At 37.3% G+C, this 26,570-nt stretch overlaps 1 protein-coding gene across 1 annotated transcript in view; it reads right to left on the minus strand.

Annotated features, from left to right (window-relative positions):
• The window catches only part of SEMA3D (sema domain, immunoglobulin domain (Ig), short basic domain, secreted, (semaphorin) 3D), a 230,218-nt gene that overhangs the window by 59,059 nt on the left and 144,589 nt on the right, over positions 1-26,570 (minus strand). Inside the window, exons 7-9 of the mRNA XM_010848142.1 lie at positions 23,977-24,070; positions 21,124-21,252; positions 4,014-4,156 (exon numbers count right to left, since the gene is read on the minus strand). Of these exons, the coding sequence (XP_010846444.1) occupies positions 4,014-4,156; positions 21,124-21,252; positions 23,977-24,070 (366 nt within the window). The remainder of the gene's footprint in view (positions 1-4,013; positions 4,157-21,123; positions 21,253-23,976; positions 24,071-26,570) is intronic.

The following is a 26,570-nucleotide window of genomic DNA, read 5'->3' on the forward strand; positions in this document are numbered from 1 at the left end:
ATACCCAGGACTGATATCCTTTAGGATGGACTGGCTGGCTCTCTTTGTAGTCCAAGGGACTCTCAAGAGTCTTCTCCAACACCATGGTTCAAAAGCATTAATTATTCTGCACTCAGCTTTCTTTATAGTCCAACTTTCACATCCTTATATGACTACTAGAAAAACCATAGCCTTGACTAGATGGACCTTTGTTGACAAAGTAATGTCTCTGCTTTTTAATATGCTGTCTAGTTTGGTCAAAACTTTCTTTCCAAGGAGTAAGCGTCTTTTAATTTCATGGTTGCAGTCACCATCTGCAGTGATTTTGGAGCCCAAAAAATAAAGTCTGACACTGTTTCCACTGTTTCCCCATCTATTTGCCATGAAGTGATGGGACTGGATGCCATGATCTTAGTTTTCTGAATGTTGAGCTTTAAGCCAACTTTTCCACTCTCCTCTTTCACCTTCATCAAGAGGCTTGTAGTTCCTCTTCACTTTCTGCTATAAGGGTGGTGTCATCTGCATATCTGAGGTTATTGATACTTCTCCCAGCAATCTTGATTCCAGCTTGTGCTTCATCCAGCCCAGTGTTTCTCATGATGTACCCTGCATATAAGTTAATTAAGCAGGGTGACAATATATAGCCTTGACGTACTCCTTTTCCTATTTGGAACCAGTCTGTTGTTCCATGTCCAGTTCTAACTGTTGCTTCCTGACCTGCATATAGGTTTCTCAAGAGGCAGGTCAGGTGGTCTGGTATTCCCATCTCTTTCAGAATTTTCGACAGTTTATTGTGATCCACACAGTCAAAGTCTTTGGCATAGTCAATAAAGCAGAAATAGATGTTTTTCTGGAACTCTCTAGTTTTCCCAATGATCTAGCAGATGTTGGCAATTTGATATCCAGTTCCTCTACCACTCAGTCTAATAGTAATTCTTTTGTCAGGTCAATAAAACAACTTTTACTTTAGTAGCTGTAGAGGTAGGGAGCTCTGAAAATGTCAACAGTTTTTCACTGGGCTGAAAGTTCTCAGGTAAAACTGAAAATGAAAGTCTCTCAGTTGTGTCTGACTCTTTGTGACCTGTATAGTCCATGGAATTATCTAGGCCAGAATATTGGAGTGGGTAGCCATTCCCTTTTTTAGGGGAATCTTTCCAACCCAGGGATTGAACCCAGGTCTCCCGCATTGTGGGCAGATTCTTTAACACCTGAGCCACCAGGGAAGCCCAGGAATACTGGGGTGGGTAGCCTATCCCTTCTCCAGCAGATCATCCCAACCCAGGAACTGAACTGGGGTCTCCTGCATTGCAGGCATTTCTTGACCAGCTGAGCTACAAAGGAAGCCCCTAGAAAAGAAAACAAAACAAGAACAACAAGAACAACAAAAGCTTAATATTTCCTAAAAAATATCCTTGTGGAATAAGGATATCCTGGTGGAACAAATAGTATAAAGGACTCTCATGTTACTGAAAAGCTTTGTAAATTCAGTACAGTGGACACAGTTAGTCTTAACTCTCTCTAGCATGTTCTCTTCCTTCTTAGATCTTTGTTAATTGACCATCATTTTGTTTCACAGCATAGACATACATTATGTTACTATTTGTTGAAAACAGAAAAACAGTATTATAATAACCTCCTGGAGTAAAAAAAAAAAAAAAGAAAGAAACAGAGAAATAAATATATTCCCAAAACTGTCACAAAAATATTTTGTATGCGAAAAAGGACTTTTTTTTTTTTAAGATTTCAAATCATTTTTAATCTTGTCAGTGAAATCTTTACTTAGGAGTGCTCACTTTTTACTAAGCTAATCCTAAATTATTAGGCAAGTTAAAAACTTGGACAGGGCAGGAAAGAAATTAAGAAATTACAAAGATGCATTTAGAGCCAAATATTGTAAACACTGACCAGTAGATCATATGTGTGGCAGGAAATTCTGAAGAAGGTGTTAACTGAAGACACGGATTGAGTAAAGAGATGCATCAATTTAAGAATAACCTCTTTTGCTGTCTCGCATACAGGGTTATTGTTACCATCTTGGATGCTTGGGGCTGGTGCACTAGGATGACCCAGAGGGATGGTACCAGGAGGGAGGTGGGAGGGGGGTTCAGGATTGGGAACATGTGTACACCTGGAGGATTCACGTTGATGTATGGCAAAACCAATACAATATTGTAAAGTAATTAGCCTCCAATTAAAATAAATCAATTTAAATTTAAATAAATAAATAAGTCACTTAACCTTCAAAAAAAAAAAAAAGAATAACCACTATTATCTCCTTATTTTTTTAAGGAAATTCATCCATCACATGTTCTTATTTGATCTCACAATTTGTTAGCTTTTTTTATCCAAACACAATAGCACGGCAAAATCTTGCTGTGTGGTCTCAGAAGTTTTTTGTGATGGAAAGACTCATATTTTAGTCTCTGTTTTTTTAGTTCTATAGGAGTTTGTTCATAAATAAAATAACCCATGCTGATACTTAAAGTCTAGATTATATTTTTATAATACAAATGTATAAATGGGGCAACCTATGTATTTCTCCACCTCTAAAGTCAACTTTCAGTATATTTAATATGAGGGTAAAAACATGACTTTGTTATAAACAAATTTCTATCAAATGGAATCAACCTATCAAGAAATAAGTATTGGACTCGTTCACAAAGCTAATACTTGTTATATGTGTTCATCACAAAGTGACTGTTAAAATACATCTAACTGTTGTAAATCTCTTGTGACATACTTATCGTGGTTCATTTATACAAATGATGTCCATCCACAGCACAGCCTCCGGGCTGGGGTACTGTTGTGCTAAGGCATGCTTCAGTACACTCACATACTATGACTACTCCAAGCAATGGCCATTCATCTCCAGGAGAGAGACTTCAAGAGAAATGACTGTGAATTCTTAAGACTCTGAAAGAATGAGGATGCTTTTCAGAGACTGTCCCCTGGGGGTGAAGGGATCAATGGGAGACAGCATTACTGGCTAGGACACTAGATAAAGAATGATCTGCATTCACAAGTTTGGCCTCTTTCAAAAACTGTGTTTTCATTAGCACTCTTAAGGGCAATGAAGGTTTGTATTTCTGTCCCTGAAAGTGTTCAAAAGCCTGAGGGCACAGGTTGAGAAAAAAAAGTGATAGGCTCAGATGGAAGAAAATGAAAAGTTTGTACAAGACCAAAGAAACCTTCCCGCTGAGAGTATTTATTAAGTTAACAGCTCTTCCTCTTAATAACTGAGTTAATGCCGAAGGTGTCTGGATATTTAAGAAAAGTGATTTTAGTGAAGATAAATCCAACTAACAAAAGAATATGCTGTAAAGTATGATTGCAGTAGTATTTTTATTCTGTAAAGCTTGTATTTATTTACATGACAACTTTGACGGCACAAAATGGAAGTGTTTCATAGAGTTTCTGTTTTCTTGTAATTTCCACAAAATGGTAGTATTAAAAATTTCAGTTTTCTTCAAAATAAATGTTTTATTTTTTGGTTTATTTGTGTTTCCTTCTTATCATGTTTTTCTCTCAGAAACTAATCTAGATTAATGCTCTAGAAAATATCTAAATAGTAAGATTACAACCACATTTTCAACTTATTATGCAAAAATATATAATTTTACATGTGATGTGTTTTGATTAAAAAATATGGGATATGATTCTGCTAGTGATGCTGTTACTTTCTATTTAAAAATAAGATTATTTAATGTACAAAACATTTTAATGTCCATGGATCAGGACAATGCAGTGGTCTTACTGGGAATAGTGATAACTGGCAGAGGTACAGCCCACCAATAAAAGGAGCAAACTGCCAAGCAGAGTTAACTCAAACCTGCAAACAGCTCAGGGATTGGAAAAAATAATTTTTAACATTGGAAAATTTTTAATTCTTTTCCCTTTTGGATCTCAAAAATTATACGTATAGGATAACATGAATTTACTCTGCCATTTAGGAATAATGGGATTAACTTCAAAATTACATGGTTAATTATTCATACATATACACATATGCCTAAAGTAAAACAAATATATCTTACCTTACAAACTCTTCCAACTCGAGAAAGGATGGTCTTATCAGAAGTACTTCCTTCTTGAGATGATTCACGAAAAAAGAAATATACTTTATCATCATCTGGATTATAGGTGTCTGGGATGGGGAAAGTTCCAATAAATTTTGCTCCTGTTAGGAAGAAAAGAAGCTCTACATTAAAATACTGAAATAATTCAGCTACAATAATACTAGTATCTTTTGTATGTAAAACAATTAGCAGCAGAATAAAAAACATGAACGAAATGTGGAAATGAAGCATATGCATAATAAACATGACACAAAGTAGAAACAGGTATTAGCACAAAGAAGTCTTGAACAAGTTCTTTAGGACTCCAGAGACCAGGTGAGAACATGACTGGCTGAGATTAATAATTATCTCAATTCAACTGAATTACACATAAAGTCGTTTTTTCAAACCTAGAGAGTCAATGATTTTATATTTTCCTTGTTTATGATTGGACTTTAATATTTTCCTTTTTTATGACTGCTTTTTTTAACCAGTTTCCATTATGAAGAGCTAAGGAAAAACTATAAACTTATCTCAGATTTTGATATATTACGATGTTATTTGCTATAGTTTGTGTAACTGCCAAAAAAATTCAACCAACCAGTAAAATGCTTGGGTTGACTTCAGTGTTGGCTCTGAGGACACTCTTTCTAAGTTTATATCCTGTCTCTGCCACTTATTCCTCAATTTTCTCATACCTAATATGAGGTTACCAATATCATCATATCTAGGGTCACTAATATGATAATCAAGTAAATTAATACATATAAAGCATTTACTATCCAGTAGTGTCTGATACATAATAAGGATTAAATAAATGTTATTCATTATTAAAATGACTGGGATGATAATAATAATGATTAGGGCCACAAACAAGAGATGATGGAAAATTGAGCATATTCACACAATTGGTATCAATAGTATAACATGTAGTTATTAAAAATGAAGCAATTCTAAATGTACTGGCAGGGAAAATTGTCCATGATGCATATCAAGCAAAAAAATAATGACAATACAATTAACTCCTTTGCAGTTGCATCAGTGACAAGTCAATTTGGGTTACTAATGCCTTGTTTAAAAAGTACTTGGCCTTTTAAGTCTTAGTTTTATATAAATGGGAGTTAACCATTTATATGGTTAACATACAGATCTGGGAGTAACAGATCTGTAATTGGATGATACTAGTTCAGAAATAAACACTTTGATTAACAAAAATCATTTGATTAAAGCAAAGACAAAAATTGGTTAATTGGGAGTAAAGGACTTCAATTAAGTAGAATATACAAGATGCCTGGAAGAAAGCAATGAGCACTGTTTAGGATGTAGAAGCAGGAACGAGAGAAAACAAAGTTTCCCAAAAAATAAATATAAGTAGGAGGTGAAAAAGTAACACTGCCTTTGTTTTGATCAGGGCCCTGATTGCCGGGTACCCCACGGTATTAAAAACCATGCCCCTGCAAATACAGAACAGTTGATCAGTAGCCCAGCAAACAACACTTCATAATAGACTCCTTCAACAGACAAAAGTTAAAGTTTGATTCTAAGTGATGAGTAGTTCAGTCTTTATCACCCCAGCCTCTCTGGGTCAACCCTGGGTCTCCCATCCAGTCTCTTCTCTGCTTAAATGTGAAACCTTAAGAGGAAAAGACTGGGGTGGGTGGGTGGGAAGTATGTGCATGAACTTTCTCCCTTTTATTCTTTGTTATTCCCCTGTTCTTTCCCTGGAACTTAGAACTCCAGTGGATTTTTATGCTCTCAATAATCTCATTTTGATATGGTTATAAATTACACAAAAAAATTTTTAGAAAATCATGTAGCATTTAAAAATTTTTCTTTTTTAATTAATCTTAAGTTAGCAAGGTCCATTAACAATTCTACTGAAGGATTTTTGTTTTTCCCTCCAGCCCTGCTTTTAAATTGTTGATACATCACAAATAGTTTTGAATATCTGAGCAAAGTTAAAATTCTTTTCTAGTCACAAATTCATATTTGATTTAAACATATCATGTTTTCTTTAAAAAAAATTCTCTGTGGAAACAAAATTTCTTATAAATGTAGCATTAGGATTTCAGCATATTCATGGAAAGTAAGGATATATTTGATTACTACTATATGCAAAGGCACTTAGAACAAGAAAAAGTTCTAGGATCAAGAACACAAAGTGAGCAAGAATTGACTCTTTGCTTCAGTTACATTCTGGATTAAGAAAATACTGACATAAGGCCAAGATATGGCTAATAAGAAGGCCCAGTCTTGATGTTTCCAATGACTTGAAAAGCGATTGGAACAATGAGAAGAGAAAAGGACAACCAATTGTGGGTTTCCACAGGCACAGATCAGGTATTGATAATAATATATAGCACCTTTTTGAATTTACAGATGCCTCAATTCAATGCGACTACCTGGATACAAATCTCCTGCTGCACTGGCATGTGTATTTTTAAAATATATAAACAAAACAAATAAAACCCTATAGGTGATAAAAATCCTTGTTTAAGAGTCACTGCCATAGATTACCATTTCATATACAGGAAAAGAACATAGACAGGACTCATTAACCCTAGGTCAGTCACACAGATGCATGGATGGACAGGAGGAGTGAAGACTTTAATACAAATTATTCATAATTAGACTGGGACAAAAAAGGAATAAAATGGAAACTATACAGAAAGATGATCTCCCCAGGTGGGAAGGTGCCCAATATGCTACTGGAGATCAGTGGAGAAATAACTCCAGAAAGAATGAAGAGATGGAGCCAAAGCAAAAACAGCACCCAGCTGTGGATGTGACTGGTGATAGAAGCAAAGTCCAATGCTATAAAGAGCAATATTGCATAGAAACCTGGAATGTTAGGTCCATGAATCAAGGCAAATTGGAAGTGGTCAAATAGGAGATGGCAAGAGTAAACGTTGACATTTTAGGAATTAGCAAACTAAAATGGACTGAAATGGGTGAATTTAACTCAGATGACCATTATATCTACTACTGTGGACAAGAATCTCTTAGAAGAAATGGAGTAGCCACCATAATCAACAAAAGACTCCAAAATGCAGTACTTGGATGCAATCTCAAAAATGACAGAATGATCTCTGTTTGTTTCCAAGGCAAACCATTCTACATCACGGTAATCCGAGTCTACGCCATGACCAGTAATGCTGAAGAAGCTAAAATGGTTCTATGAAGACCTACAAGACCTTTTAGAATTAACACCCCAAAAAGATGTCCTTTTCATTAAGGGGACTGGAATGCAAAAGTAGGAAGTCAAGAAACCCCTGGAGTAACAGGCAACTTTGGCCTTGGAGTAGAGAATGAAGCAGGGCAAAGGCTAATAAAGTTTTGCCAAGAAAATGCACTGGTCATAGCAAACACCCTCTTCAAACAACACAAAAGAAGACTCTACAAATGGACGTCACCAGATAGATGGTCAATACTGAAATCAGATTGATTATATTCTTTACGGTCAAAGATGGAGAAGGTCTATACAGTCAGCAAAAACAAGACCGGGAGCTGACTATGGCTCAGATCATGAACTCCTAATTGCCAAATTCAGAGTAAAATTGAAGAAAGTAGGGAAAACCACTAGACCATTCAGGTATGACCAAAATCAAATCCCTTAGGATTATACAGTGGAAATGACAAATAGATTCAAGGGATTAGATCTGATAGACAGAATGCCTGAAGAACTATGGATGGAGGTTCATGACATTATACAGGAGACAGGGATCAAGAACATCCCCAAGAAAAATACATGCAAAAAACAAAAATGGCTGTCTGAAGAGGCCTTACAAATAGCTGTGAAAAGAAGAAAAGCGAAAAGGAAAGGTATACCCATTTGAATGCAGAGTTCCAAAGAACAGAAAGAGAGATAAAAAAGCCTTCCTCAGTGATCAGTGCAAAGAAATAAAGGAAAACAAAATGAATGGGAAAGACTAGAGATCTCTTCAAGAAAATTAGAGATACCAAGGGAACATTTCATGCAAAGATAGGCTCAACAAAGGACAGAAATGGTATGGATCTAACAGAAGCAGAAGATATTAAGAAGAGGTGGCAGGAATACACAGAAGAACAATACAAAAAAGATCATGACCCAGATAATCATGATGGTATGATCACTCACCTAGAGCCAGACATCCTGGAATGCAAAGTCAAGTGGGCCTTAGGAAGCATCTCTATGAACAAAGCTAGTGGAGGTGATGGAATTCCAGGTGAGTTACTTCAAATCCTAAAAGATGATGCTGTGAAAGTGCTGCACTCAATATGCCAGCAAATTTGGAAAACAGCAATGGCCACAGGACTGAAAAGTTCAGTTTTCATTCCAATCCCAAAGAAAGGCAATGCCAAAGAATGCTCAAACTACCACACAAGTGCACTCATCTCACACAGTAGTAAAGTAATGCTCTGATTCTCCAAGCCAGGCTTCAACAGTGTGTGAACTGTGAACTTCCAGATGTTCAAGCTGGATTTAGAAAAGGCAGAGGAATGAGAGATCAAATTGCAAACATTCACTGGATTATCAAAAAAGCAAGAGAGTTCCAGAAAAACATCTATTTCTTCTTTACTGACTATGCCAAAGCCTTTGACTGTGTGGAACACAACAAACTGTGGAAAATTCTGTAAGAGATGGGAATACCAGACCATCTTATCTGCCTCTTTAGAAATCTGTATGTAGGTCAGAAAGCAACAGTTAGAACTGGACATGGAAGAACAGACTGGTTCCAAATAGGGAAAGGAATATGTCAAGGCTGTATATTGTTACCCTGCTTATTTAACTTGAGTACCTTATGAGAAGTGCTGGGCTGGATGAAGCACAAGCTGGAATTAAGACTGCTAGGAGAAATATCAATAACCTCGAATATGCAGATGACACCACCCTTATGGGAGAAAGTGAAGAGGAACTCAAAAGCTTCTTGATGCAAGTGAAAGAGGAGAGTGAAAAAGTTGGCTTAAATCTCAACATTCAGAAAACTAAGATCATAGCATCTGATCCCATCACTTCATGGCAAACAGATGGAGAAACAGTGGAAACAGTGGCAGATTTTATTTTGGGGGGCTCCAAAATCACTGCAGATGGTGATTACAGCCATGAAATTAAAAGACGCTTACTCCTTGGGAGAAAAGTTATGACCAAGCTTAGGCATAACCTAAGAAAAGATATGACCAACCTTCAAAAGCAGAGACGTTACTTTGCCAACAAAGATCCATCTAGTCAAAGTTATGGTTTTTCCAGTAGTCATGTATGGGTGTGAGAGTTGGACTATAAAGAAACCTGAGCACAGAAGAATTGATTCTTTTGAACTGTGGTGTTGGAGAAGACTCTTGAGAGTTCCTTGGACAGCTAGGATTTCTGAACTGATACAGAAATTATAGGAATGCAATTGGCTTGTTTTATCTCAACAAATACATAGCTTAAAATGGAGATGACACAAGTAGAATTTATCATAGTTCTTACCTCTTTGCAGCCTGATGACCCTTTGTAATTTTAGTATCAGAACTACTGCCATGATTGAGTTGAATTTATACTTTTAAATATATGGCAAAACCAATACAATATTGTAAAGTTAAAAAATAAAATAAAATTAAATTAAAAAAAATAAAAATAAAAATAACACAGTAAGTGTTAGTCACTCAGTCAGGTCCAACTCTTTGCAACCCCATGGACTGTACACCCTCTTCTATCCATGGGATTCTCCAGGCAAGAATACTGGAGTGGGTTGCCATTCCCTTCTCCAGGGGATCTTCCCAACCCAGGATCAAACCCGGGTCTTCCACATCACAGACAGATTCTTTACTGTCTGAGCCACCATGAAAGCCCATGACTGAGCTAAATTTATAGTTTTAAAAATAACAGTGGTACAAAATTTGCAGTCTTCTCTCTTCAGAGAGAAAAAGAGATCTCAGTGATTTAAAACAGAAAATCATTACAGGTAAAAAGGATTTTTACTCTGAGAGAGAGTTGTTTGTAAAACTTTCCTCAGACACACAGATGGAAGCAGCAGTTATATGGGCTGATTGGTGTTCTCTTATTTGCGAAATTCAACAAACAAAACACAGCTTTATGACAGAATGGAATGTACTCTGCCTAAAAGCAATACAAATAAACATGTTAATTCATATTCTATTGTTGAAATGCACAGAAGAGCCTCTTTGGCTATGCAAAACATTATCCAGGTGTTGTTGCCAGGTATTGCCATTTGAAAAGGTCAAAAGTTAGAGTATGATCCTAGTCCCCATTCCAGAAATGTCATTATAATATTGCTGCGTCGCTTCAGTCGTGTCCGACTCTGTGAGACCCCATGGACTGCTGCCTACCAGGCTTCTCCGTCCCTGGGATTCTCCAGGGAAGAACACTGGAGTGGGTTGCCATTTCCTTCTCCAATGCAGGAAAGTATCACTCAGTTGTGTCTGACTCTTAGCGACCCCATGGACTGCAGCCTACCAGGCTCCTCCATCCATGGGATTTTCCGGGCAACAGTACTAGAGTGGGGTGCCATTGCCTTCTCCAATTATAATATTAGTGGGGCAAAATAGAGTAGATATTTTTCCAAGTTGTATTTCTTTTAAATTTCAACTAATATATAACATAAATGATCTTACTGTGTTTATTCAGTGACTGTGGTCTTATTGGACTCTTAAATGTTGGTTCTTTTTCATGTAAAAAAATATTACTGTAAGAAAATTATTTTGGAGTACTATAAACAAATTAAATGGTGGAAGTATTTAAGCCAAATATTTATTATTACGTGAAGAAATCTAATTATGAAAAAAAAAGCATTAGTATCCAACAGTACACTATTCTGTGATTTAAATAATAAGTAATTTTGAGTTAAAAATAAATACCAGTTTTAAGCAAGAGAGTTTTCTTTCTCACAGATTCAATTGAGGTCCTATGTCTTAGAATATTGATATTAGTATTTTATGATAGAAACTCTTTTCTGACTTGTTGCCAAGTTTATGTAAAAATAGATATCATTTCACCAGTATATGACATGCATAGTTGTATTAAATAATTTAAAATCATACCCCAAGACACCTGTGCTTTATTAGAGTACATTTTTCCCATTTGGCATTTGAAACACATGCCTTAATAGGGATGGAGTTTGAAATCGTGCATTTTCACAAATGAACTTTTAGCATGACATCAAGAGACACTGCCAAATGAAAATGGCATACATCCATATGGCCTGATGAAATGCATATCACTTTCATTTCTCCTTATGAACATTGTTTCATCCAGATGAGCACATCTACAACAGGACGTAAGACATAGTGAGTTGTTTATTTTCCTTTATTTCTTCTTGTAGTATCTTTTTCTACCACTTTTGAAAAATGCTATCCTTCTGTGTGGAAAACAATTTATAGACAACAGTACTCCAAGAGAAACTTCAAATGAAAACTTCCTCCACATGTTGGAAATAAAAATTTTAAAACAAAAGTTCTCATCTACTCCAGGAAAGAAAACAGAAACATATGCAACTGAGGCGTCATTGTTTGTTTTCATTATCCAAATGGTCATACTTCTTACTTTTATCTCAAAATTCTCATGAAAAACGTCTAATGTGTTTGAATAACCCTCTGACTTGTATCTTTCCTTAAGTGTTCTAAGATTAAGTTGATACAGAAAAGTGTGGAAGTACCTAAGACTGTGTCTAGAACAGCCATAGGGTTCACCTTCACAAGTTTTCACCCTCCTGGCAAGGGATTTAATAGGTGGATTCATTTCTCAAAGAAGGAATCAGTATTCATACTTCTTATGTCTTCTGGCATTGGATTAGACAAAGTAATCAATGATGCAATAATATATAGAGGAAAGTAGTTAGACATTGACACTGGTGACATTATTTGAAATATCAAGTACCTGTCAGTTCTTAGTAATTGAACAAAACCCCGGAGTGAGTTTCACATGTACACGCTAAATAAGTAGTCAAGAAAATTTACACATTGCATTATATGATTGTGGACTGCACTGTGATATGTGACAGGTATTGCACTGATTATGCTATGTACATAATTAATAAAAAGTACACTTTAGACAAATCTAGATACCATATTCAAAAGCAGAGACATTACTTTGCCAACAAAGGTCCGTCTAGTCAAGGCTATGGTTTTTCCAGTGGTCATGTATGGATGTGAGAGTTGGACTGTGAAGAAAGCTGAGCACCAAAGAATTGATGCTTTTGAACTGTGGTGTTGGAGAAGACTCTTGAGAGCCCCTTGAACTGCAAGGAGATCCAACCAGACCATTGGCCACCTCATACGAAGAGTTGACTCATTGGAAAAGACCCTGATGCTGGGAGGGATTTGGGGCAGGAGGAGAAGAGGACGACAGAGGATGAGATGGCTGGATGGCATCACTGACTTGATGAACATGAGTTTGAGTGAACTCCGGGAGTTGGTGATGGACAGGGAGTCCTGGTGTGCTGCGATTCATGGGGGTCTCAAAGAGTCGGTCACGACTGAGCTACTGAACTGAACTGAAGGTTGAATAAGATAATGTCTAACCCCCAAACATAGCTCCTTTAACAACCATTGCTTTTTTGTCTCCCTGTATTCCTGACACTATCCAGATGACTCCTCTGGCCTCTATCTTTGGATACTAGGCTGACTATATCTGGAAAATAGCCACTTCTGAAAATGGAGAATAGGAATGCCCCTCCCCCCAAGTCAATCTTTTCCCTTAGCATGTCTTTACAAGAATCTCATATAGTTTCTACCATTTTTCCCTTGCCCTGCCATAGTTTCCTTGGACCAGGAAGCTTCTGACAGACTGAGTCTCCTGACGCATTGTGCTCTCCTGATTCTGGCCAGCTTATCCCTTAGCAAATGTTCACAATATTGGCTACAGCTGTGTAGGGCTTCCACATTGCTTGCCTAACCCACATGTTCTCTATTTGCTGTGGTCTCCACAAGCAGACGCACATCTTCAGTTTGCTGTTGCCCAACATGGCATGGCGATATGGACCCTGATTGTAATGAAGCTGCAAGAGCAGCAGATGGGCAATCACAAGATCAGAATTTAGGTTGGTGGACTGTATCATACAATGGTAAGAATAAAGTGTCTAGAGCTAGAGACACTTACCTGAGTTTCAATCCCACAATAACTGTCTCACCACAGACTATTAATCTGATTTCTAATCTACCCCCAACTGTAAAGTGGAAATAGTAATTCTCTCAAAATTATACCACTAACTGAGATTATACTTTAAAAGTGCCTAATAGCAGTGACTAGGATAGAAGCTATATAAAATTAATTTGAAGCAGAAGAGACCAGATATAGGGAAAAGGGTTAACAAACAAGATAGGGGCAATAAAACAGAGACAAGGTGATGGAGACCTAAAGAAAGATGGTGGCCATGGAAAAAACAAGGTCAACTGATATTTTGAAGGAAGTAAAGGCTCTTAGTGATAGATTAGACAAAGGGAGATAAAGGAGAGGAAGAAATTAAAGATAACTTCAAGGTTACTGGGTAGATGAAATTAAGAATGTTAAGATAGATTAAAATCAGGAAATAGGTGAGGGCAGTTTAGAAAAGGAAAACAAGAAAGTTTTGAATTAGATTCCCAGTATTTTAGATTTTAAATTCAATTATTGTTTTCTACATCTATTTACTATTCAAAGAAACTCAAGCAAAAGGTCACTAAACAACTTGTATAAATCTCAAATGATTTCAATGGCACAATCAAGGCCAAGGCTTAGATATCTTATTTCCATATTTGGCAACTAGTTCCTTTTGTTTAAACTGAGATGAAAATGTAAGACATTTAAATAAATATTTTTAAGAGAACTTAGTTACAAGAAGGGGCTTCCCTGGTAGCTCAGCTGGTAAAGAATCCGCCTGTCATGCAGGAGATCCCAGTTTGGTTCCTGGGTTGGAAGATCCTGTGGAGAAGGAATAGGCTACCCACTCCAGTATTTTGGGGCTTCCCTGGTGGCTCAGATGGTAAAGAATCCACCTGCAATGCAGGAGACCTGCATTCATCCCTGGGTGGGAAGATCCCCTGGAGGACGGCATGACAATCCACACCAGTGTTCTTGACTGGAGAATCCCCATGGACAGAGAGGAGCCTGGTGGGCTACAGTCCATGGGGTCAAAAAGAGTCGGACATGACTAAGCAATTAAGCACAGCACAGTTACAGGAAAAAGTTGAAAATACAGTTTGAGAAAACACTAAAACAGAGAAAACATTTAAAGCTATTAGAATAGATAAGATCACAGAATTACAGAGACAGAGGAAGAACAGATGGTTAATATCTCAAAATGCTAAGTATTAAACAGATGTCAGAGAATCAGAGCACCCAAGTCTTTAGTCCCACTTGCTACCTCTCTCACCTTCAGGAGTAATGACGATGAGGGTGATGACAATATTGACACCGAATTGCTTTTACAATTGTCATTCATCAGACTTCCCTATACAATCTAATTCTTGTAACACCATGCGAACAGATACTATTATTATGCCAAATTGTTATTTTTATTTTTTAAATGTGTTACTTATTTATTTTGGCTGCACTACGCAGAATGTGAGATCTTAGTTTCCTGGCCAGGGATCGAATTTGGGCCCTCAGCAGTGAAAGCACTGGGCTGCCAGAAAATTCCCCAGAGAATTTATGCCAAATTTTTAGAGAAAAAATTTAAATGCTCAGAAAGGTTTGACCAAAGTCACAAATAAGTGACAGTCATTATTTAAACTTAGGTAATTAAGTTACACATAAAGAGAGCTATAATTTATGTCTAAATTCGGACACCTCAGAGTTAAAGAACAGCAAAGGTAAACTGAAAATGTCCAGGGCAGACCAGGTTATACTATCCCTCTTATTATTAAAAATTAAAAGATGCTTGCTCCTTGGAAAAAAAGCTATGACAAACCTAGACGGCATATTAAAAAGCAGAGACATTACTTTGCCAACAAAGGTCCATGTGGTCAAAGCTATTGTTTTTCCAACAGTTATGTACAGTTGTGAGAGTTGGACCATAAAAAGGCTGAGTGCTGAAGAATTGATGCTTTCTAATTGCAGTGTTGGAGAAGACTCTTGAGAGTCCCTTGGACTGCAAGATCAAACCAGTCAATCCTAAAGGAAATGACCCTGAATATTCATTGGAAGGGCTGATGGTAAAGCTGAAACTCCAATATTTTGGCCACGTGATACGAAAAACTGACTCATTTGAAAAGACCTAGATGGGCTCGATAAAGGACAGAAATGGAATGGACCTAACAGAAGCAGAAGATACTAAGAAGAGGTGGCAAGAATACACAGAAGAACTGTACAAAAAAGATCTTCACGACCAGATAATCACGATGGTGTGATCACTCACCTAGAGCCAGACATCCTGGAATGTGAAGTCAAGTGGACCTTAGAAAGCGTCACTACGAGCAAAGCTAGTGGAGGTGATGGAATTCCAGTTGAGCTATTTCAAATCCTGAAAGATGATGCTGTGAAAGTGCTGCACTCAATATGCCAGCAAATTTGGAAAACTCAGCAGTGGCCACAGGACTGGAAAAGGTCAGTTTTTATTCCAATCCCAAAGAAAGGCAATGCCAAAGAATGCTCAAAACTACTGCACAATGGCACTCATCTCACACGCTAGTAAAGTAATGCTCAAAATTCTGCAAGCCAGGCTTCAGCAATACACGAACCGTGAAATTCCAGTTGTTCAAGCTGGTTGTAGAAAAAACAGAGGAACCAGAGACCAAATTGTGAGCATCTGCTGGATCATCAAAAAAGCAAGAGAGTTCCAGAAAAACATCTATTTCTGCTTTATTGACTATGCCAAAGACTTTGACTATGTGGATCACAATAAACTGTGGAAAATTCTGAAAGAGATGGGAATATCAGACCACCTGACCTGCCTCTTGAGAAACCTGTATGCAGGTCAGGAAGCAACAGTTAGGACTGGACATGGAACAACAGACTGGTTCCACATAGGAAAAGGAGTACGTCAAGGCTGTATATTGTCACCCTGCTTATTTAACTCATATGCAGAGTCCATCATGAGAAACACTGGGCTGGAAGAAGCACAAGCTGGAATCAAGATTTCTGGGAGAAACATCAATAACCTCAGATATGCAGATGACACCACCCTTATGGCAGAAAGTGAAGAGGAACTAAAAAGCCTCCTGATGAAGGTGAAAGAAGAGAGTGAAAAAGTTGGCTTAAAGCTCAACATTCAGAAAATGAAGATCATGGCATCTGGTCCCATCATTTCATGGGAAATAGATGGGGAAACAGGGGAAACAGTGTCAGACTTTAATTTTTTGGGCTCCAAAATCACTGCAGATGGTGACTGCAGCCATGAAATTAAAAGACGCTTACTCCTTGGAAGGAACGTTTTGACCAACCTAGATAACATACTCAAAAGCAGACACATTACTTTGCCAACAAAGGTCTGTCTAGTCAAGGCTATGGTTTTTCCAGCGGTCATGTATGGATGTGAGAGTTGGACTGTGAAGAAGGCTGAGCGCTGGAGAATTGATGCTTTTGAACTGTGGTGTTGGAGAAGACTCTCAAGAGTCCCTTGGACTGCAAGGAGATCCAACCAGTCCATCCTAAAGGAAATCAGCCCTGGGTGTTCTTTGGAAGGAATGATGCTAAAGCTGAAACTCCAGTACTTTGGCCACCTCATGCGAAGAGTTGACTCATTGGAAAAGACTGACGCTGGGAGGGGTTGGGTGCAGGAGGAGAAGGGGACGACAGAGGATGAGATGGCTGGATGGCATCACCGACTCAATGGACGTGAGTCTGAGTGAACTCTGGGAGTTGGTGATGGAAAGACAGGCCTGGCGTGCTGCGATTCATGGGGTCGCAAAAAGTCGCACACGACTGAGCGACTGAACTGAACTGAACTGATGCTGGGAAAGATTGAAGGCAGGAGAAGGGGACAACGGAGGATGAGATGGTTAGATGGCATCACTGATTCAATGGACATGAGTTTGGGCAAGCTCAGGGTGATGGTGAAGGAGAGGGAAGCCTGATGTGCTGCAGTGCGTGGGGTCGCAAAGAATCGGTCACAACGGAGCAACTGAACAACAACAAGGTTAAAGGAATCTGCCTTATACATTCTACAAATATAAATGATAATTCTAATTCTTCATCAGTTTCCTTCATTCAATTCAGTGAGAATTCTACTTTCTCTCTCCAATTACTTCCTTTCCACTGATTTCCATAATTGCAAAGTTTTCTCAGTACCCCAAATCTTCTCTTGCATTCTTGCTCATATCCTTGGTTTCCTCTATTCCCAAACAATATCTTCTATTTCAATTATTTGTTGCTGTATATTCCCACATCCACCTCCACTGCCACCACTTTTGTTCTGTAGTTGGGGATGGACAGGGACATCTGTCGTGTTGCGATTCATGGGGTTGCAAACAGTCAGACATGACTGAGTGACTGAACTGAATTGAACCTCATTTTACTATCTTTGGTGTAATGGCCCTTCTCTCTCTGTCCTCCTCCTTACTTCCCTTCCTGTTATTATCAGTTATCTCTATAAAAAAACAAAGATATGATTCTCTGGTTAAGATTAGGGAATTAGTAAAGGGAGTCCAAAAGATACAACTTTCCAGTTATAAAATAAGTAACTTTTGGAGATGTAATGTACATCATCAGTTCAGTTCAGTTCGGTTCAGTCACTCAGTCATGTCTGACTCTTTGCAACAGCATGAATTGCAGCACGCCAGGCCTCCCTGTCCATCACCAACTCCCAGAGTTCACCCAAACTCATGTGCATCGAGTCGGTGATGCCATCCAGCCATCTCATCCTCTGTCATCCCCTTCTCCTCCTGCCTCCAATCCCTCCCAGCATCAGGGTCTTTTCCAATGAGTCAACTCTTAGCATGAGGTGGCCAAAGTATTGGAGTTTCAGCTTTAGCATCAGTCCTTCCAAGGAATACCCAGGACTGATCTCCTTCAGAATGGACTGGTTGGATCTCCTTGCAGTCCAAGGGACTCTCAAGAGTCTTCTCCAACACCACAGTTCAAAAGCATCAATTCTTTGGCGCTCAGCTTTCTTCACAGTCCAACTCTCACATCCATACATGACCACTGGAAAAACCATAGCCTTGACTAGACAGACCTTTGTTGGCAAAGTAATGTCTCTGCTTTTGAGTATGCTATCTAGGTTGGTCATAACTTTCTTTCCAAGGAGTAAGCGTCTTTTAATTTCATGACTGCAATCACCATCTGCAGTGATTTTGGAGCCCAAAAAAATAAAGTCTGACATCATGGTGACTATAATTAAAAACAGTTTATTGAATACTTGAAAGTTGCTAAGAGTAAATTCTAAGTTCTCAACACAAGAAGGAAAATTCTCTATAGGTGTTGACAGAAGTTAGCTAGGCTTATTATGGTGATCATTTCACGATGTATACAAGTATCAACTATTATGTTATACACTTGAAACTAGTGAAATGTTATTTGTCAATTATACCTTAAAAAAAAGACACAAAATAAAAGAATTTAACCTGTCAACAGATGAATGGATAAAGAAGGTAAAGAAGATGTGGTATATTTATATACAATGGGATAATCAGTTCAGTTCAGTCTCTCAGTCATGTCTGGACTCTTTGCGACCCCATGAATCACAGCACGCCAGGCCTCCCTGTCCATCACCAACTCTCGGAGTTCATTCAAACTCACGTCCATCAAGTCAGTGATGCCATCCAGCCATCTCATCCTCTGTCGTCCCCTTCTCCTCCTGCCTCCAATCCCTCCCAGCATCAGAGTCTTTTCCAGTGAGTCATCTCTTTGCATCAGGTGGCCAAAGTATTGGAGTTTTAGCCTCAGCATCAGTCCTTCCAATGAACACCCAGGACTGGTCTCCTTTAGGATGGACTGGTTGGATCTCCTTGCAGTCCAAGGGACTCTCAAGAGTCTTCTCCAATACCACAGTTCAAAAGCATCAATTCTTCGGTGCTCAGCCTTCTTCACAGTCCAACTCTCACATCCATACATGACCACTGGAAAAACCACAGCCTTAACTAGCCAGACATTTGTTGGCAAAGTAATGTCTCTGCTTTTGAATATGCTATCTAGGTTGGACATAACTTTCCTTCCAAGAAGTAAGTGTTAATGGGATAATACTCAGCCATTAAAAAAAAAAAATGAAATAATGTCATTTGCAGCATTATGCATGGAACTACAGATTATTATATGAAGCAAAATGTGGAATCTAAAATAAGACACAAATGAACAAATCTGTGAAACAGAAACAGATTCACAGACATAGATTGCCAAGGGCAAGAGAGGTGGGGGATGAAAGGACTGGGAGTCTGGGATTAGGAGATGCAAACCAGTATATACAGGATGGATAAACAACAAATTCCAACTGCATAGCACAGAGAGCTATATTCAATAGCTATATAAATATATCTGATTCATTTTGCTATATAGCATAAATTAATGCAACACTGTAAATCAATTATACTTCAATAAAATAAATAACTGAAATAAAAAATTAAATAATAGGTAACTTCACAATAGTTTCAGGAAAACATTCACAGCTTTTCAGCCCCATGAACCATCTCTTCTGATGCTCTGGGCATTCATCATCCAGGAGGTTGGCAACCCTCCCCTATACTACCTGCAGGCCTAATGGGCAGAACAGCATTCAGTATATCATAGGACCCTAAAAGCTGCTCATCAGTAACAAGTTAAACCAACACAAGTTTCCTACTTTGTAATTCTCTTCTCATAGCACTAAGAACAGCATGCTAGACAAATAAAAGCTGAATACATATTTCTCACATTTATTGTCTTAGCAATACTGCTGACTTCTTCTGGACATGCCACTGGTAAGGAAAAAATAAAATAATCTCTTAAATGAGTGGCAATATGATGACATTTACCATCCCAAGACTAGGAAATACAATTTATACTTGACTTTAAAGCCATACTATTTTGTTACCTGAACAGAAAACTAAGCTTTTCTGCTGGTAAAATCTATGGAGTCATTCTCAAACCAAGTTATTGCCACGAAAACCTCGCAATATTCAAGGATATGGTCCTGCCTTGCACAAGTGTTAAGAAGTTAATAGTAATCACTTAGTTGGGGATATTCTAAGTTTGTTTACTCTATTAATAGGGTTCTCTCTTGGTCAATGGATCACATTGTTGTGTAAACAAATGGATCTGGAGGTTTTGACTAAAGAAATGTTTTAAAAGTGTTTTTCCCTTTTGTTTATGTTGTCACTGCTTGAATGATACTGAAAGATACAGAGATAGCCCCAAGGAAATCTCTACCCAAGCCTCCTCCACTAAAACCTAATATTTATGGGTTTTAGTGGGAATGGGAAATGCTGTGTGTCTGCTTAAATAGCAGTGTTAAGTTATTCTGCCATATGGTGAAATAAGTTCCTATGTTAACTGAAAAACTAGAAAATCATGATAAAAACCTGACCTCTTGGAAGGCAATAGGGCAAAAGGAAAAAACAAAACAAAACAAAACAAAACAGGCTTTCACCATTCCTTCCATTAAATAAATTCATTTAGGAGGTCTTTTTTGTTGTTAGAAACCCTAAATGCTGTATGACCTTAAACACAAAAATAATCGAACTAATATCAATATGCTTAAAATTTTGGAGAAACATGTTTTAACTAAAAGAAAAACTATTTTTTTCAGCAAAAGAAGTTAGCATTACAATCTGACCCTTTTCTATTATGTTCATAGACAGCATTTGGCTTAGTCATTAAAAAACAGGCTACAGGAGAAAGACTGCCAACTTGAATTCCAGCTCAGCAACTGACAAGTTCTAAGACCTTGACCAAATTACTCAACTTCTCTTTACCTCAGTTTATTCATCTTTAAAAAGCACATAACAATAATAACACATCCCTCACATTAAAACTGTGAATATTTAAAAAAAATCAAGCAGAGCATGGAACAATGTCAAGGACCACAGCACAATAAATGTTAGCTATTATTATTATCATATATGCAACAAGTCCTGGAGATCTAACACAGAGAGGAACTCTTTCAAATGTATTTTATATATTGAGCTAAATAACTTCCAAAACACATCTGAACAAATAATCCTGAGTTCCTTATCTACTCAAAAGCAAAGGCAAAAAAAAATCTAAAGTGTGAAAATCACTAACCATTGAGCCAGTGGTGCTCTGAAATGTCAGTTCTGACGTAATGGTGGTCATGAGTAGGCCCAAGGGACCGCGTGAATGCAGTATCTTTGCCAAGGAAATCAGAAGCTGTTCCAGAGTAGAGGTACTCATCTGCAAGGGAGAAAAGAATACACAGGACTTCTAAGAGTTTACCAGCAGACACTATTGACAATAGACCAGTTTTACGACATGAAACCAAAGATGTTTACTGCTTACATCAGAATATATTGTTTTGTAAATTTCCCTTTCAGATTTTGAAAAATCTGCTCAGTTGAAGAAAAGATAACTCAATAAACTTTGGTAAGCTGATTCCAAATACTTGAATATAAAAAAGGCCAAAGTCTCCTGAATTAATAATTAATTACACGTGCATTTAGCTTCTGTTATGGAGGAACTCCTCTTCTTTCCCTCTCCTCACAAATAATTCAAAGATATGTCATAATTAGGAGTCCCTCTTTGTAAAAACACACACACACACAAATTTAAAAAGTAAACGCCATAATGAGGAATGGATTGTGTAATTAGTATTTACTTAACCGACACAACCTCAGTGACCACAACTTTTCTTTGCCTAACCTCTGCTGAAAGGGAGCTTTCAACACTGAAGTCATACTTTGTAATTATAACATGTTGCATTCCTTGTAGCTAATCATGTTTCTAATAGTTCTGATAAACAGGAATTTCTGAAAAGGGAAAGATGTGGCCATTACTGCATACCAAACTTCTTTGTCCTGTTATTTGTGTAAAGTGGATATCCATGTCTTACCAGAAACAGGAGAGGAGAAGAGAAGAGAAGGAGGGGTGCCAGAGGCAGAGAGAGGTGGGAAGGAGAAGGAGAGCGGAAAGAATGAGGAAGAGAGGGCAGAGGAGTTTAAGATGAGGGAGAGGAGAGGAAGAAAGGACAGAAAGGAGACAGATGGGAGAAGGGGAAAGAAAAGGATGCAAGGGGCAAGAGAGGGGAACTGGGAGTGGTGGTCTGCATTCCTGATGCAAGTTAGCACATTGCTGGGGGTGGGGTATGGCAGGAAGAATGCAGTCCCCACAGTAGAACATGTTGTCCCTTTGAAAGCTAAGCCTCTGTTTCAGTAAATCTTTATGTTCAACTACTTTGGGTTATATTTAATAGACTAAACTTTTAAAAAATAGCCAAATCTCTACAGAGCATTTAGATTTTTTAAAGCCAATATAAGAACAACTACAATCACTAAAACTCAATTATCTCAGAAACATTTTTAAAATCCCTCCTTTGCATAAGTGATTCAGCTATTTTCAAAAATCCTCCAATTACATCCACTGAAATAAGACTTTTAGTGAACTATGTGAGACAACCAACCTAACTATTCATGACAATAGTCAGTTTCCAAAGGTGGGGGAGGGGGACACACACACACACACACATAAACATAAAAGAGAGAAATCAAGTTATGTAAACTACAACTATTTTTTCGGGGGGGGGGGGGATGGGTGCACATAGTGCAACATGTGGGATCTTATTCCCTGACCAGGAATTGAACCTGTGCCCTCTGCAATAGAAAGGCAGAGTGGTAACCACCAGACCACCAGGGAAGTTCCCAGTTATATAAAGTAAATGTAGACATGGTACTGATTCCATCTCTTATAAACATATGGTGCAAGACAATATTTCTTTGTGGGGCAATTTTTTAAAAATAGAAGAACCAAACAACATCATCAGTAGAGACATAAAGGAAATACACCATTAATTTGAAACATAAAACTGCAAACATTCATTTTTCCAGGAAAAAAAAAAAAAGCATATTTCAACATAAAAGTTGGATCTCTATATCCAGGTTTTAAAGCCATCTTCTTTGTACTTAAATTACTTAGAGGTTCAGGGGTCACCAATGTCTACAGTCTATTGTTAAAGGTATGTCAACTCCATTTGGCAGATCAGTCACAAATCATCGACCTCACTTTCTGAGGATAATGACTGAACATTAGTCACATAATTTTCAAAACACACACACTTTCACTTCAAAGAAGAGCACTGGTTCTCACAAAGTGAAAATTAAAATGTCATGGTGTGTCACTCTTGATAGCCTATTCAAACACCTGATGGACAAGCTAAATAAAAAGAGACTAGAGTCATGAACGAAACCAAGACAAAAGTTGTCCTTATAATGGCTGAAACTTAGAGGTCAGAGGTCATGTCGATAGTCTTCAGAAAAGACTTCAGACCACACAGTACCACCTTCTTTAAACACGATGTTCCTCCCGTAAGAGAATTTATGATGTATGCAAAGCAAGAGAAAACTGAATGTGCCAGCAAAAATTTCACATTTCTAATAATACAATCAGGTTATGGTGAAATTGAGGGGAGAGCAGTTACAACATTCTATTGTCTGTGTTCTATAGTTTGATTTATTTGTCTTATTAATTTATCCACTTACATCTTATTATTACTTCTCCCACTCAAATATTCAATATATTTTGTAATATATTATGTTCAAGGAACTGCTAAATTTAACTGCCATAATGAACCAAATAGGGGCATATAAGGTAAATATAAGAATATCTGAGTTATCATATATGTAAAATTATAGCAACATGAATGTCTTTTGCATTAAACACATTTCAGCCTTTTCAATCTGAAGTTTATTTAAAATGTAACTGTGCAGACATTAAGGATTACGGGAGACTCACTTTATGGATAAAAAGCTAAATACAGAGAGATGTGAGACTAAAAAACTATCACCAAACAGTCAGTGGATGATTAATCCAAAATAATCTTTAACTCACTAAGACAGTGTGGTTGAATCTACACACATCTTTTTAGAAAAACACCTAAAAGCAAGAAGTATCCTTTGCTGCTCTTACCTGTCATTACTGAAGCAAAAGGCTGCTGAGGATCAAAGGGACATTTCAGTCTGCCAGACTCCAAATTGTGTGTGTCTAGTTTGAAAATAACTTCCTGTTAAGAGAAATATTAACACAAGTGTGATTTTTTTTTTAAATATCAGAGTCAGCAAGAACATAGGAAATAAGAACTAAATTCTAACTCATTAATTCAACAAAAACTGAACATATAGCATGCACATCAAACTGTGCTTCTTAACTCTTCCACAAATATTATTTCTGGCAAGACTCAATTCCCATGTTTTGGTCTCCATTTGGCCTAAGTAGTAATTATAATAATGAATGAATTTTTCAATGCCTTCATCAATTCATTTAGCCTGGACCACTATCATCATCAAAATCACTATCAAGCAATCCTATTTCTTAAGCCTAATAACTAATTTACTGAGTCTAATAAGCCAGTTTCCTCCTCTAAGAAATAAATTTAATAATCATACTTTCAGAACTATGACGGTCTATCTACCTAAGCATCTGCAACTATACCATATTACTTAAGCCTTACAATACTTTGTAATTTCAGTGACATAAAAGTGTGGTAAGGCAGACAGTTCATTTTCAGAGCTATTGATACATGTGGGCAAAAAAAATTCCAATGTAGTATTTTCACTATTATGAAAACACTATGCACATTAAAGCCACACAGTTATTTTGGCAGAAACATTTATTTTTATAATAGTGGCCACAGACAGAATGGCATTGGCAGACTTTTAATATTCAGGGGGAAAAAACATTTCAAGTTGAACTTTCCAAGAAAAATATGAATGTATAATGAATATGGCCCCATGAGTTTGAGTGTTTCATAACAACGACAACACTACCATCCAGCAAAAAGACTGATGATTCAGCCTACAAATGCACTAGCGAAATTCAGCATTTCTGACATTCTCTCTAGAAGGCATATCTACAGAGTTATATCAGAACACATATGCAATTAAAAGGAATCATTCAGTGCCACTTATCTAGAAAGCAAGCAAAGAAGCAAAAGGGAGAGAAAAAATTGATTATTTGGATTATTATTTTTGTATGATGTGACATTTCACATCTTTTTCTTTTAAACAGTACTAACAGTAACTACTGCCTTATTAAAAAATAGCAATATTAATTTAACTAGCATGAATAACAATTACTATTTAATAGTTTTAAGAAAATAAGCTTTAATACTTTAATGGTATTTAATGTTAATACATACTAACCATGAGCAAGAATTTTATGTACATTATCTCACTAAATTGTCACCATAAATGTAAAGAAGTAGCTACTTTATGGATTCCAGCTTTACAAGAGGAATATTGAGAGTAAAAGGGAGAAGGATCTTGTTCAGCAACACATAATGAATAAGAGGCAGAGGAGGAGCTTGAACTCAGGGCTGTCTCCAAAGTTCATGCTCTTAACATATCTAATCTCAGGATTTCAAATTCATGGATTTAAAAAGGTGCTGAAATTAATTTATAGACTCACCATGACCATGTAACATGATCAAGCTCAAGTATGTTTAGTTAGAACAGTTCAGCTAATGATAAGTTGTGATAGTGGCGCCTAGGCATGAAAAAAGTCCAATGAGAACACTTTTAGGGCATGTTTCCCAACCGTGGATGGGGCTAGAGATATGTCAGGAAAAAACACCTACAGATCACAGCCCTTAAGAATGTTTAAATATCATTAAGGGCACATTATTCTCCACAGGTCAAACAGAACTGTTGATTCTAAAGCCTATAATGGGATGTTGTAAAGGGAAAAAGTAAACTGAATTCTGGTGTGTCAGAAGATTATCGTAAAAAGCTAAAAAAGAAAACCCAAGAAAGTATCTGGGACAATGTCATAGTTGATGCAAAGTCCTAGATAAATCCTTATAATTGTACAGACTCCTGTTGTCAAAATGTAATATTTCATGAAATTCTCAAGATAAGCCCATAAAATTGTTATCTGTGGAGGCTAAGGACAAGGTCTCCCTTATAATCTCCTGGAGAAAGGAGAGAACAGGAAAGCAGGTTTCCTTGAGCCAGAGTCAAGGACACCAACAGGAAAATGATGTCAAAAATAAAGGCTGATACAATGGACTTCCTGAGATAAACTGAATTACATGACATTTTAACTTTTGAGACAATTTTAATTTTATAAGATTGGTCCCACCTAATTCATTACACAAAAAGCACCTGTCCAAACTACACACAGAGAAATACTGTTGAAGTAAAGACAGAAGAAGATAAGAATAGAAATTTTCATCATCACAATGACTAGGCAAAGTTATTGTTCATATCATATTAATTATGAATACTATTAACATTTAAATATGAGGTTTGCAGAAGCAAAGGGAGATTCCAGAGGAAAGAACATGTTTCCAAGGTAACTTAAAAGCAGTCCTACTGCTGGGCATACACACTGAGGAAACCAGAAGGGAAAGAGACACGTGTACCCCAATGTTCATTGCAGCACTGTTTATAATAGCCAGGACATGGAAGCAACCTAGATGCCCATCAGCAGATGAATGGATAAGAAAGCTGTGGTACATATACACAATGGAGTATTACTCAGCCATTAAAAAGAATACATTAGAA

Source organism: Bison bison, unplaced genomic scaffold, assembly GCF_000754665.1.
Source record: "Bison bison bison isolate TAMUID 2011002044 unplaced genomic scaffold, Bison_UMD1.0 scf7180017864260, whole genome shotgun sequence".
NCBI classification, from domain to species: Eukaryota; Metazoa; Chordata; class Mammalia; order Artiodactyla; family Bovidae; genus Bison; species Bison bison.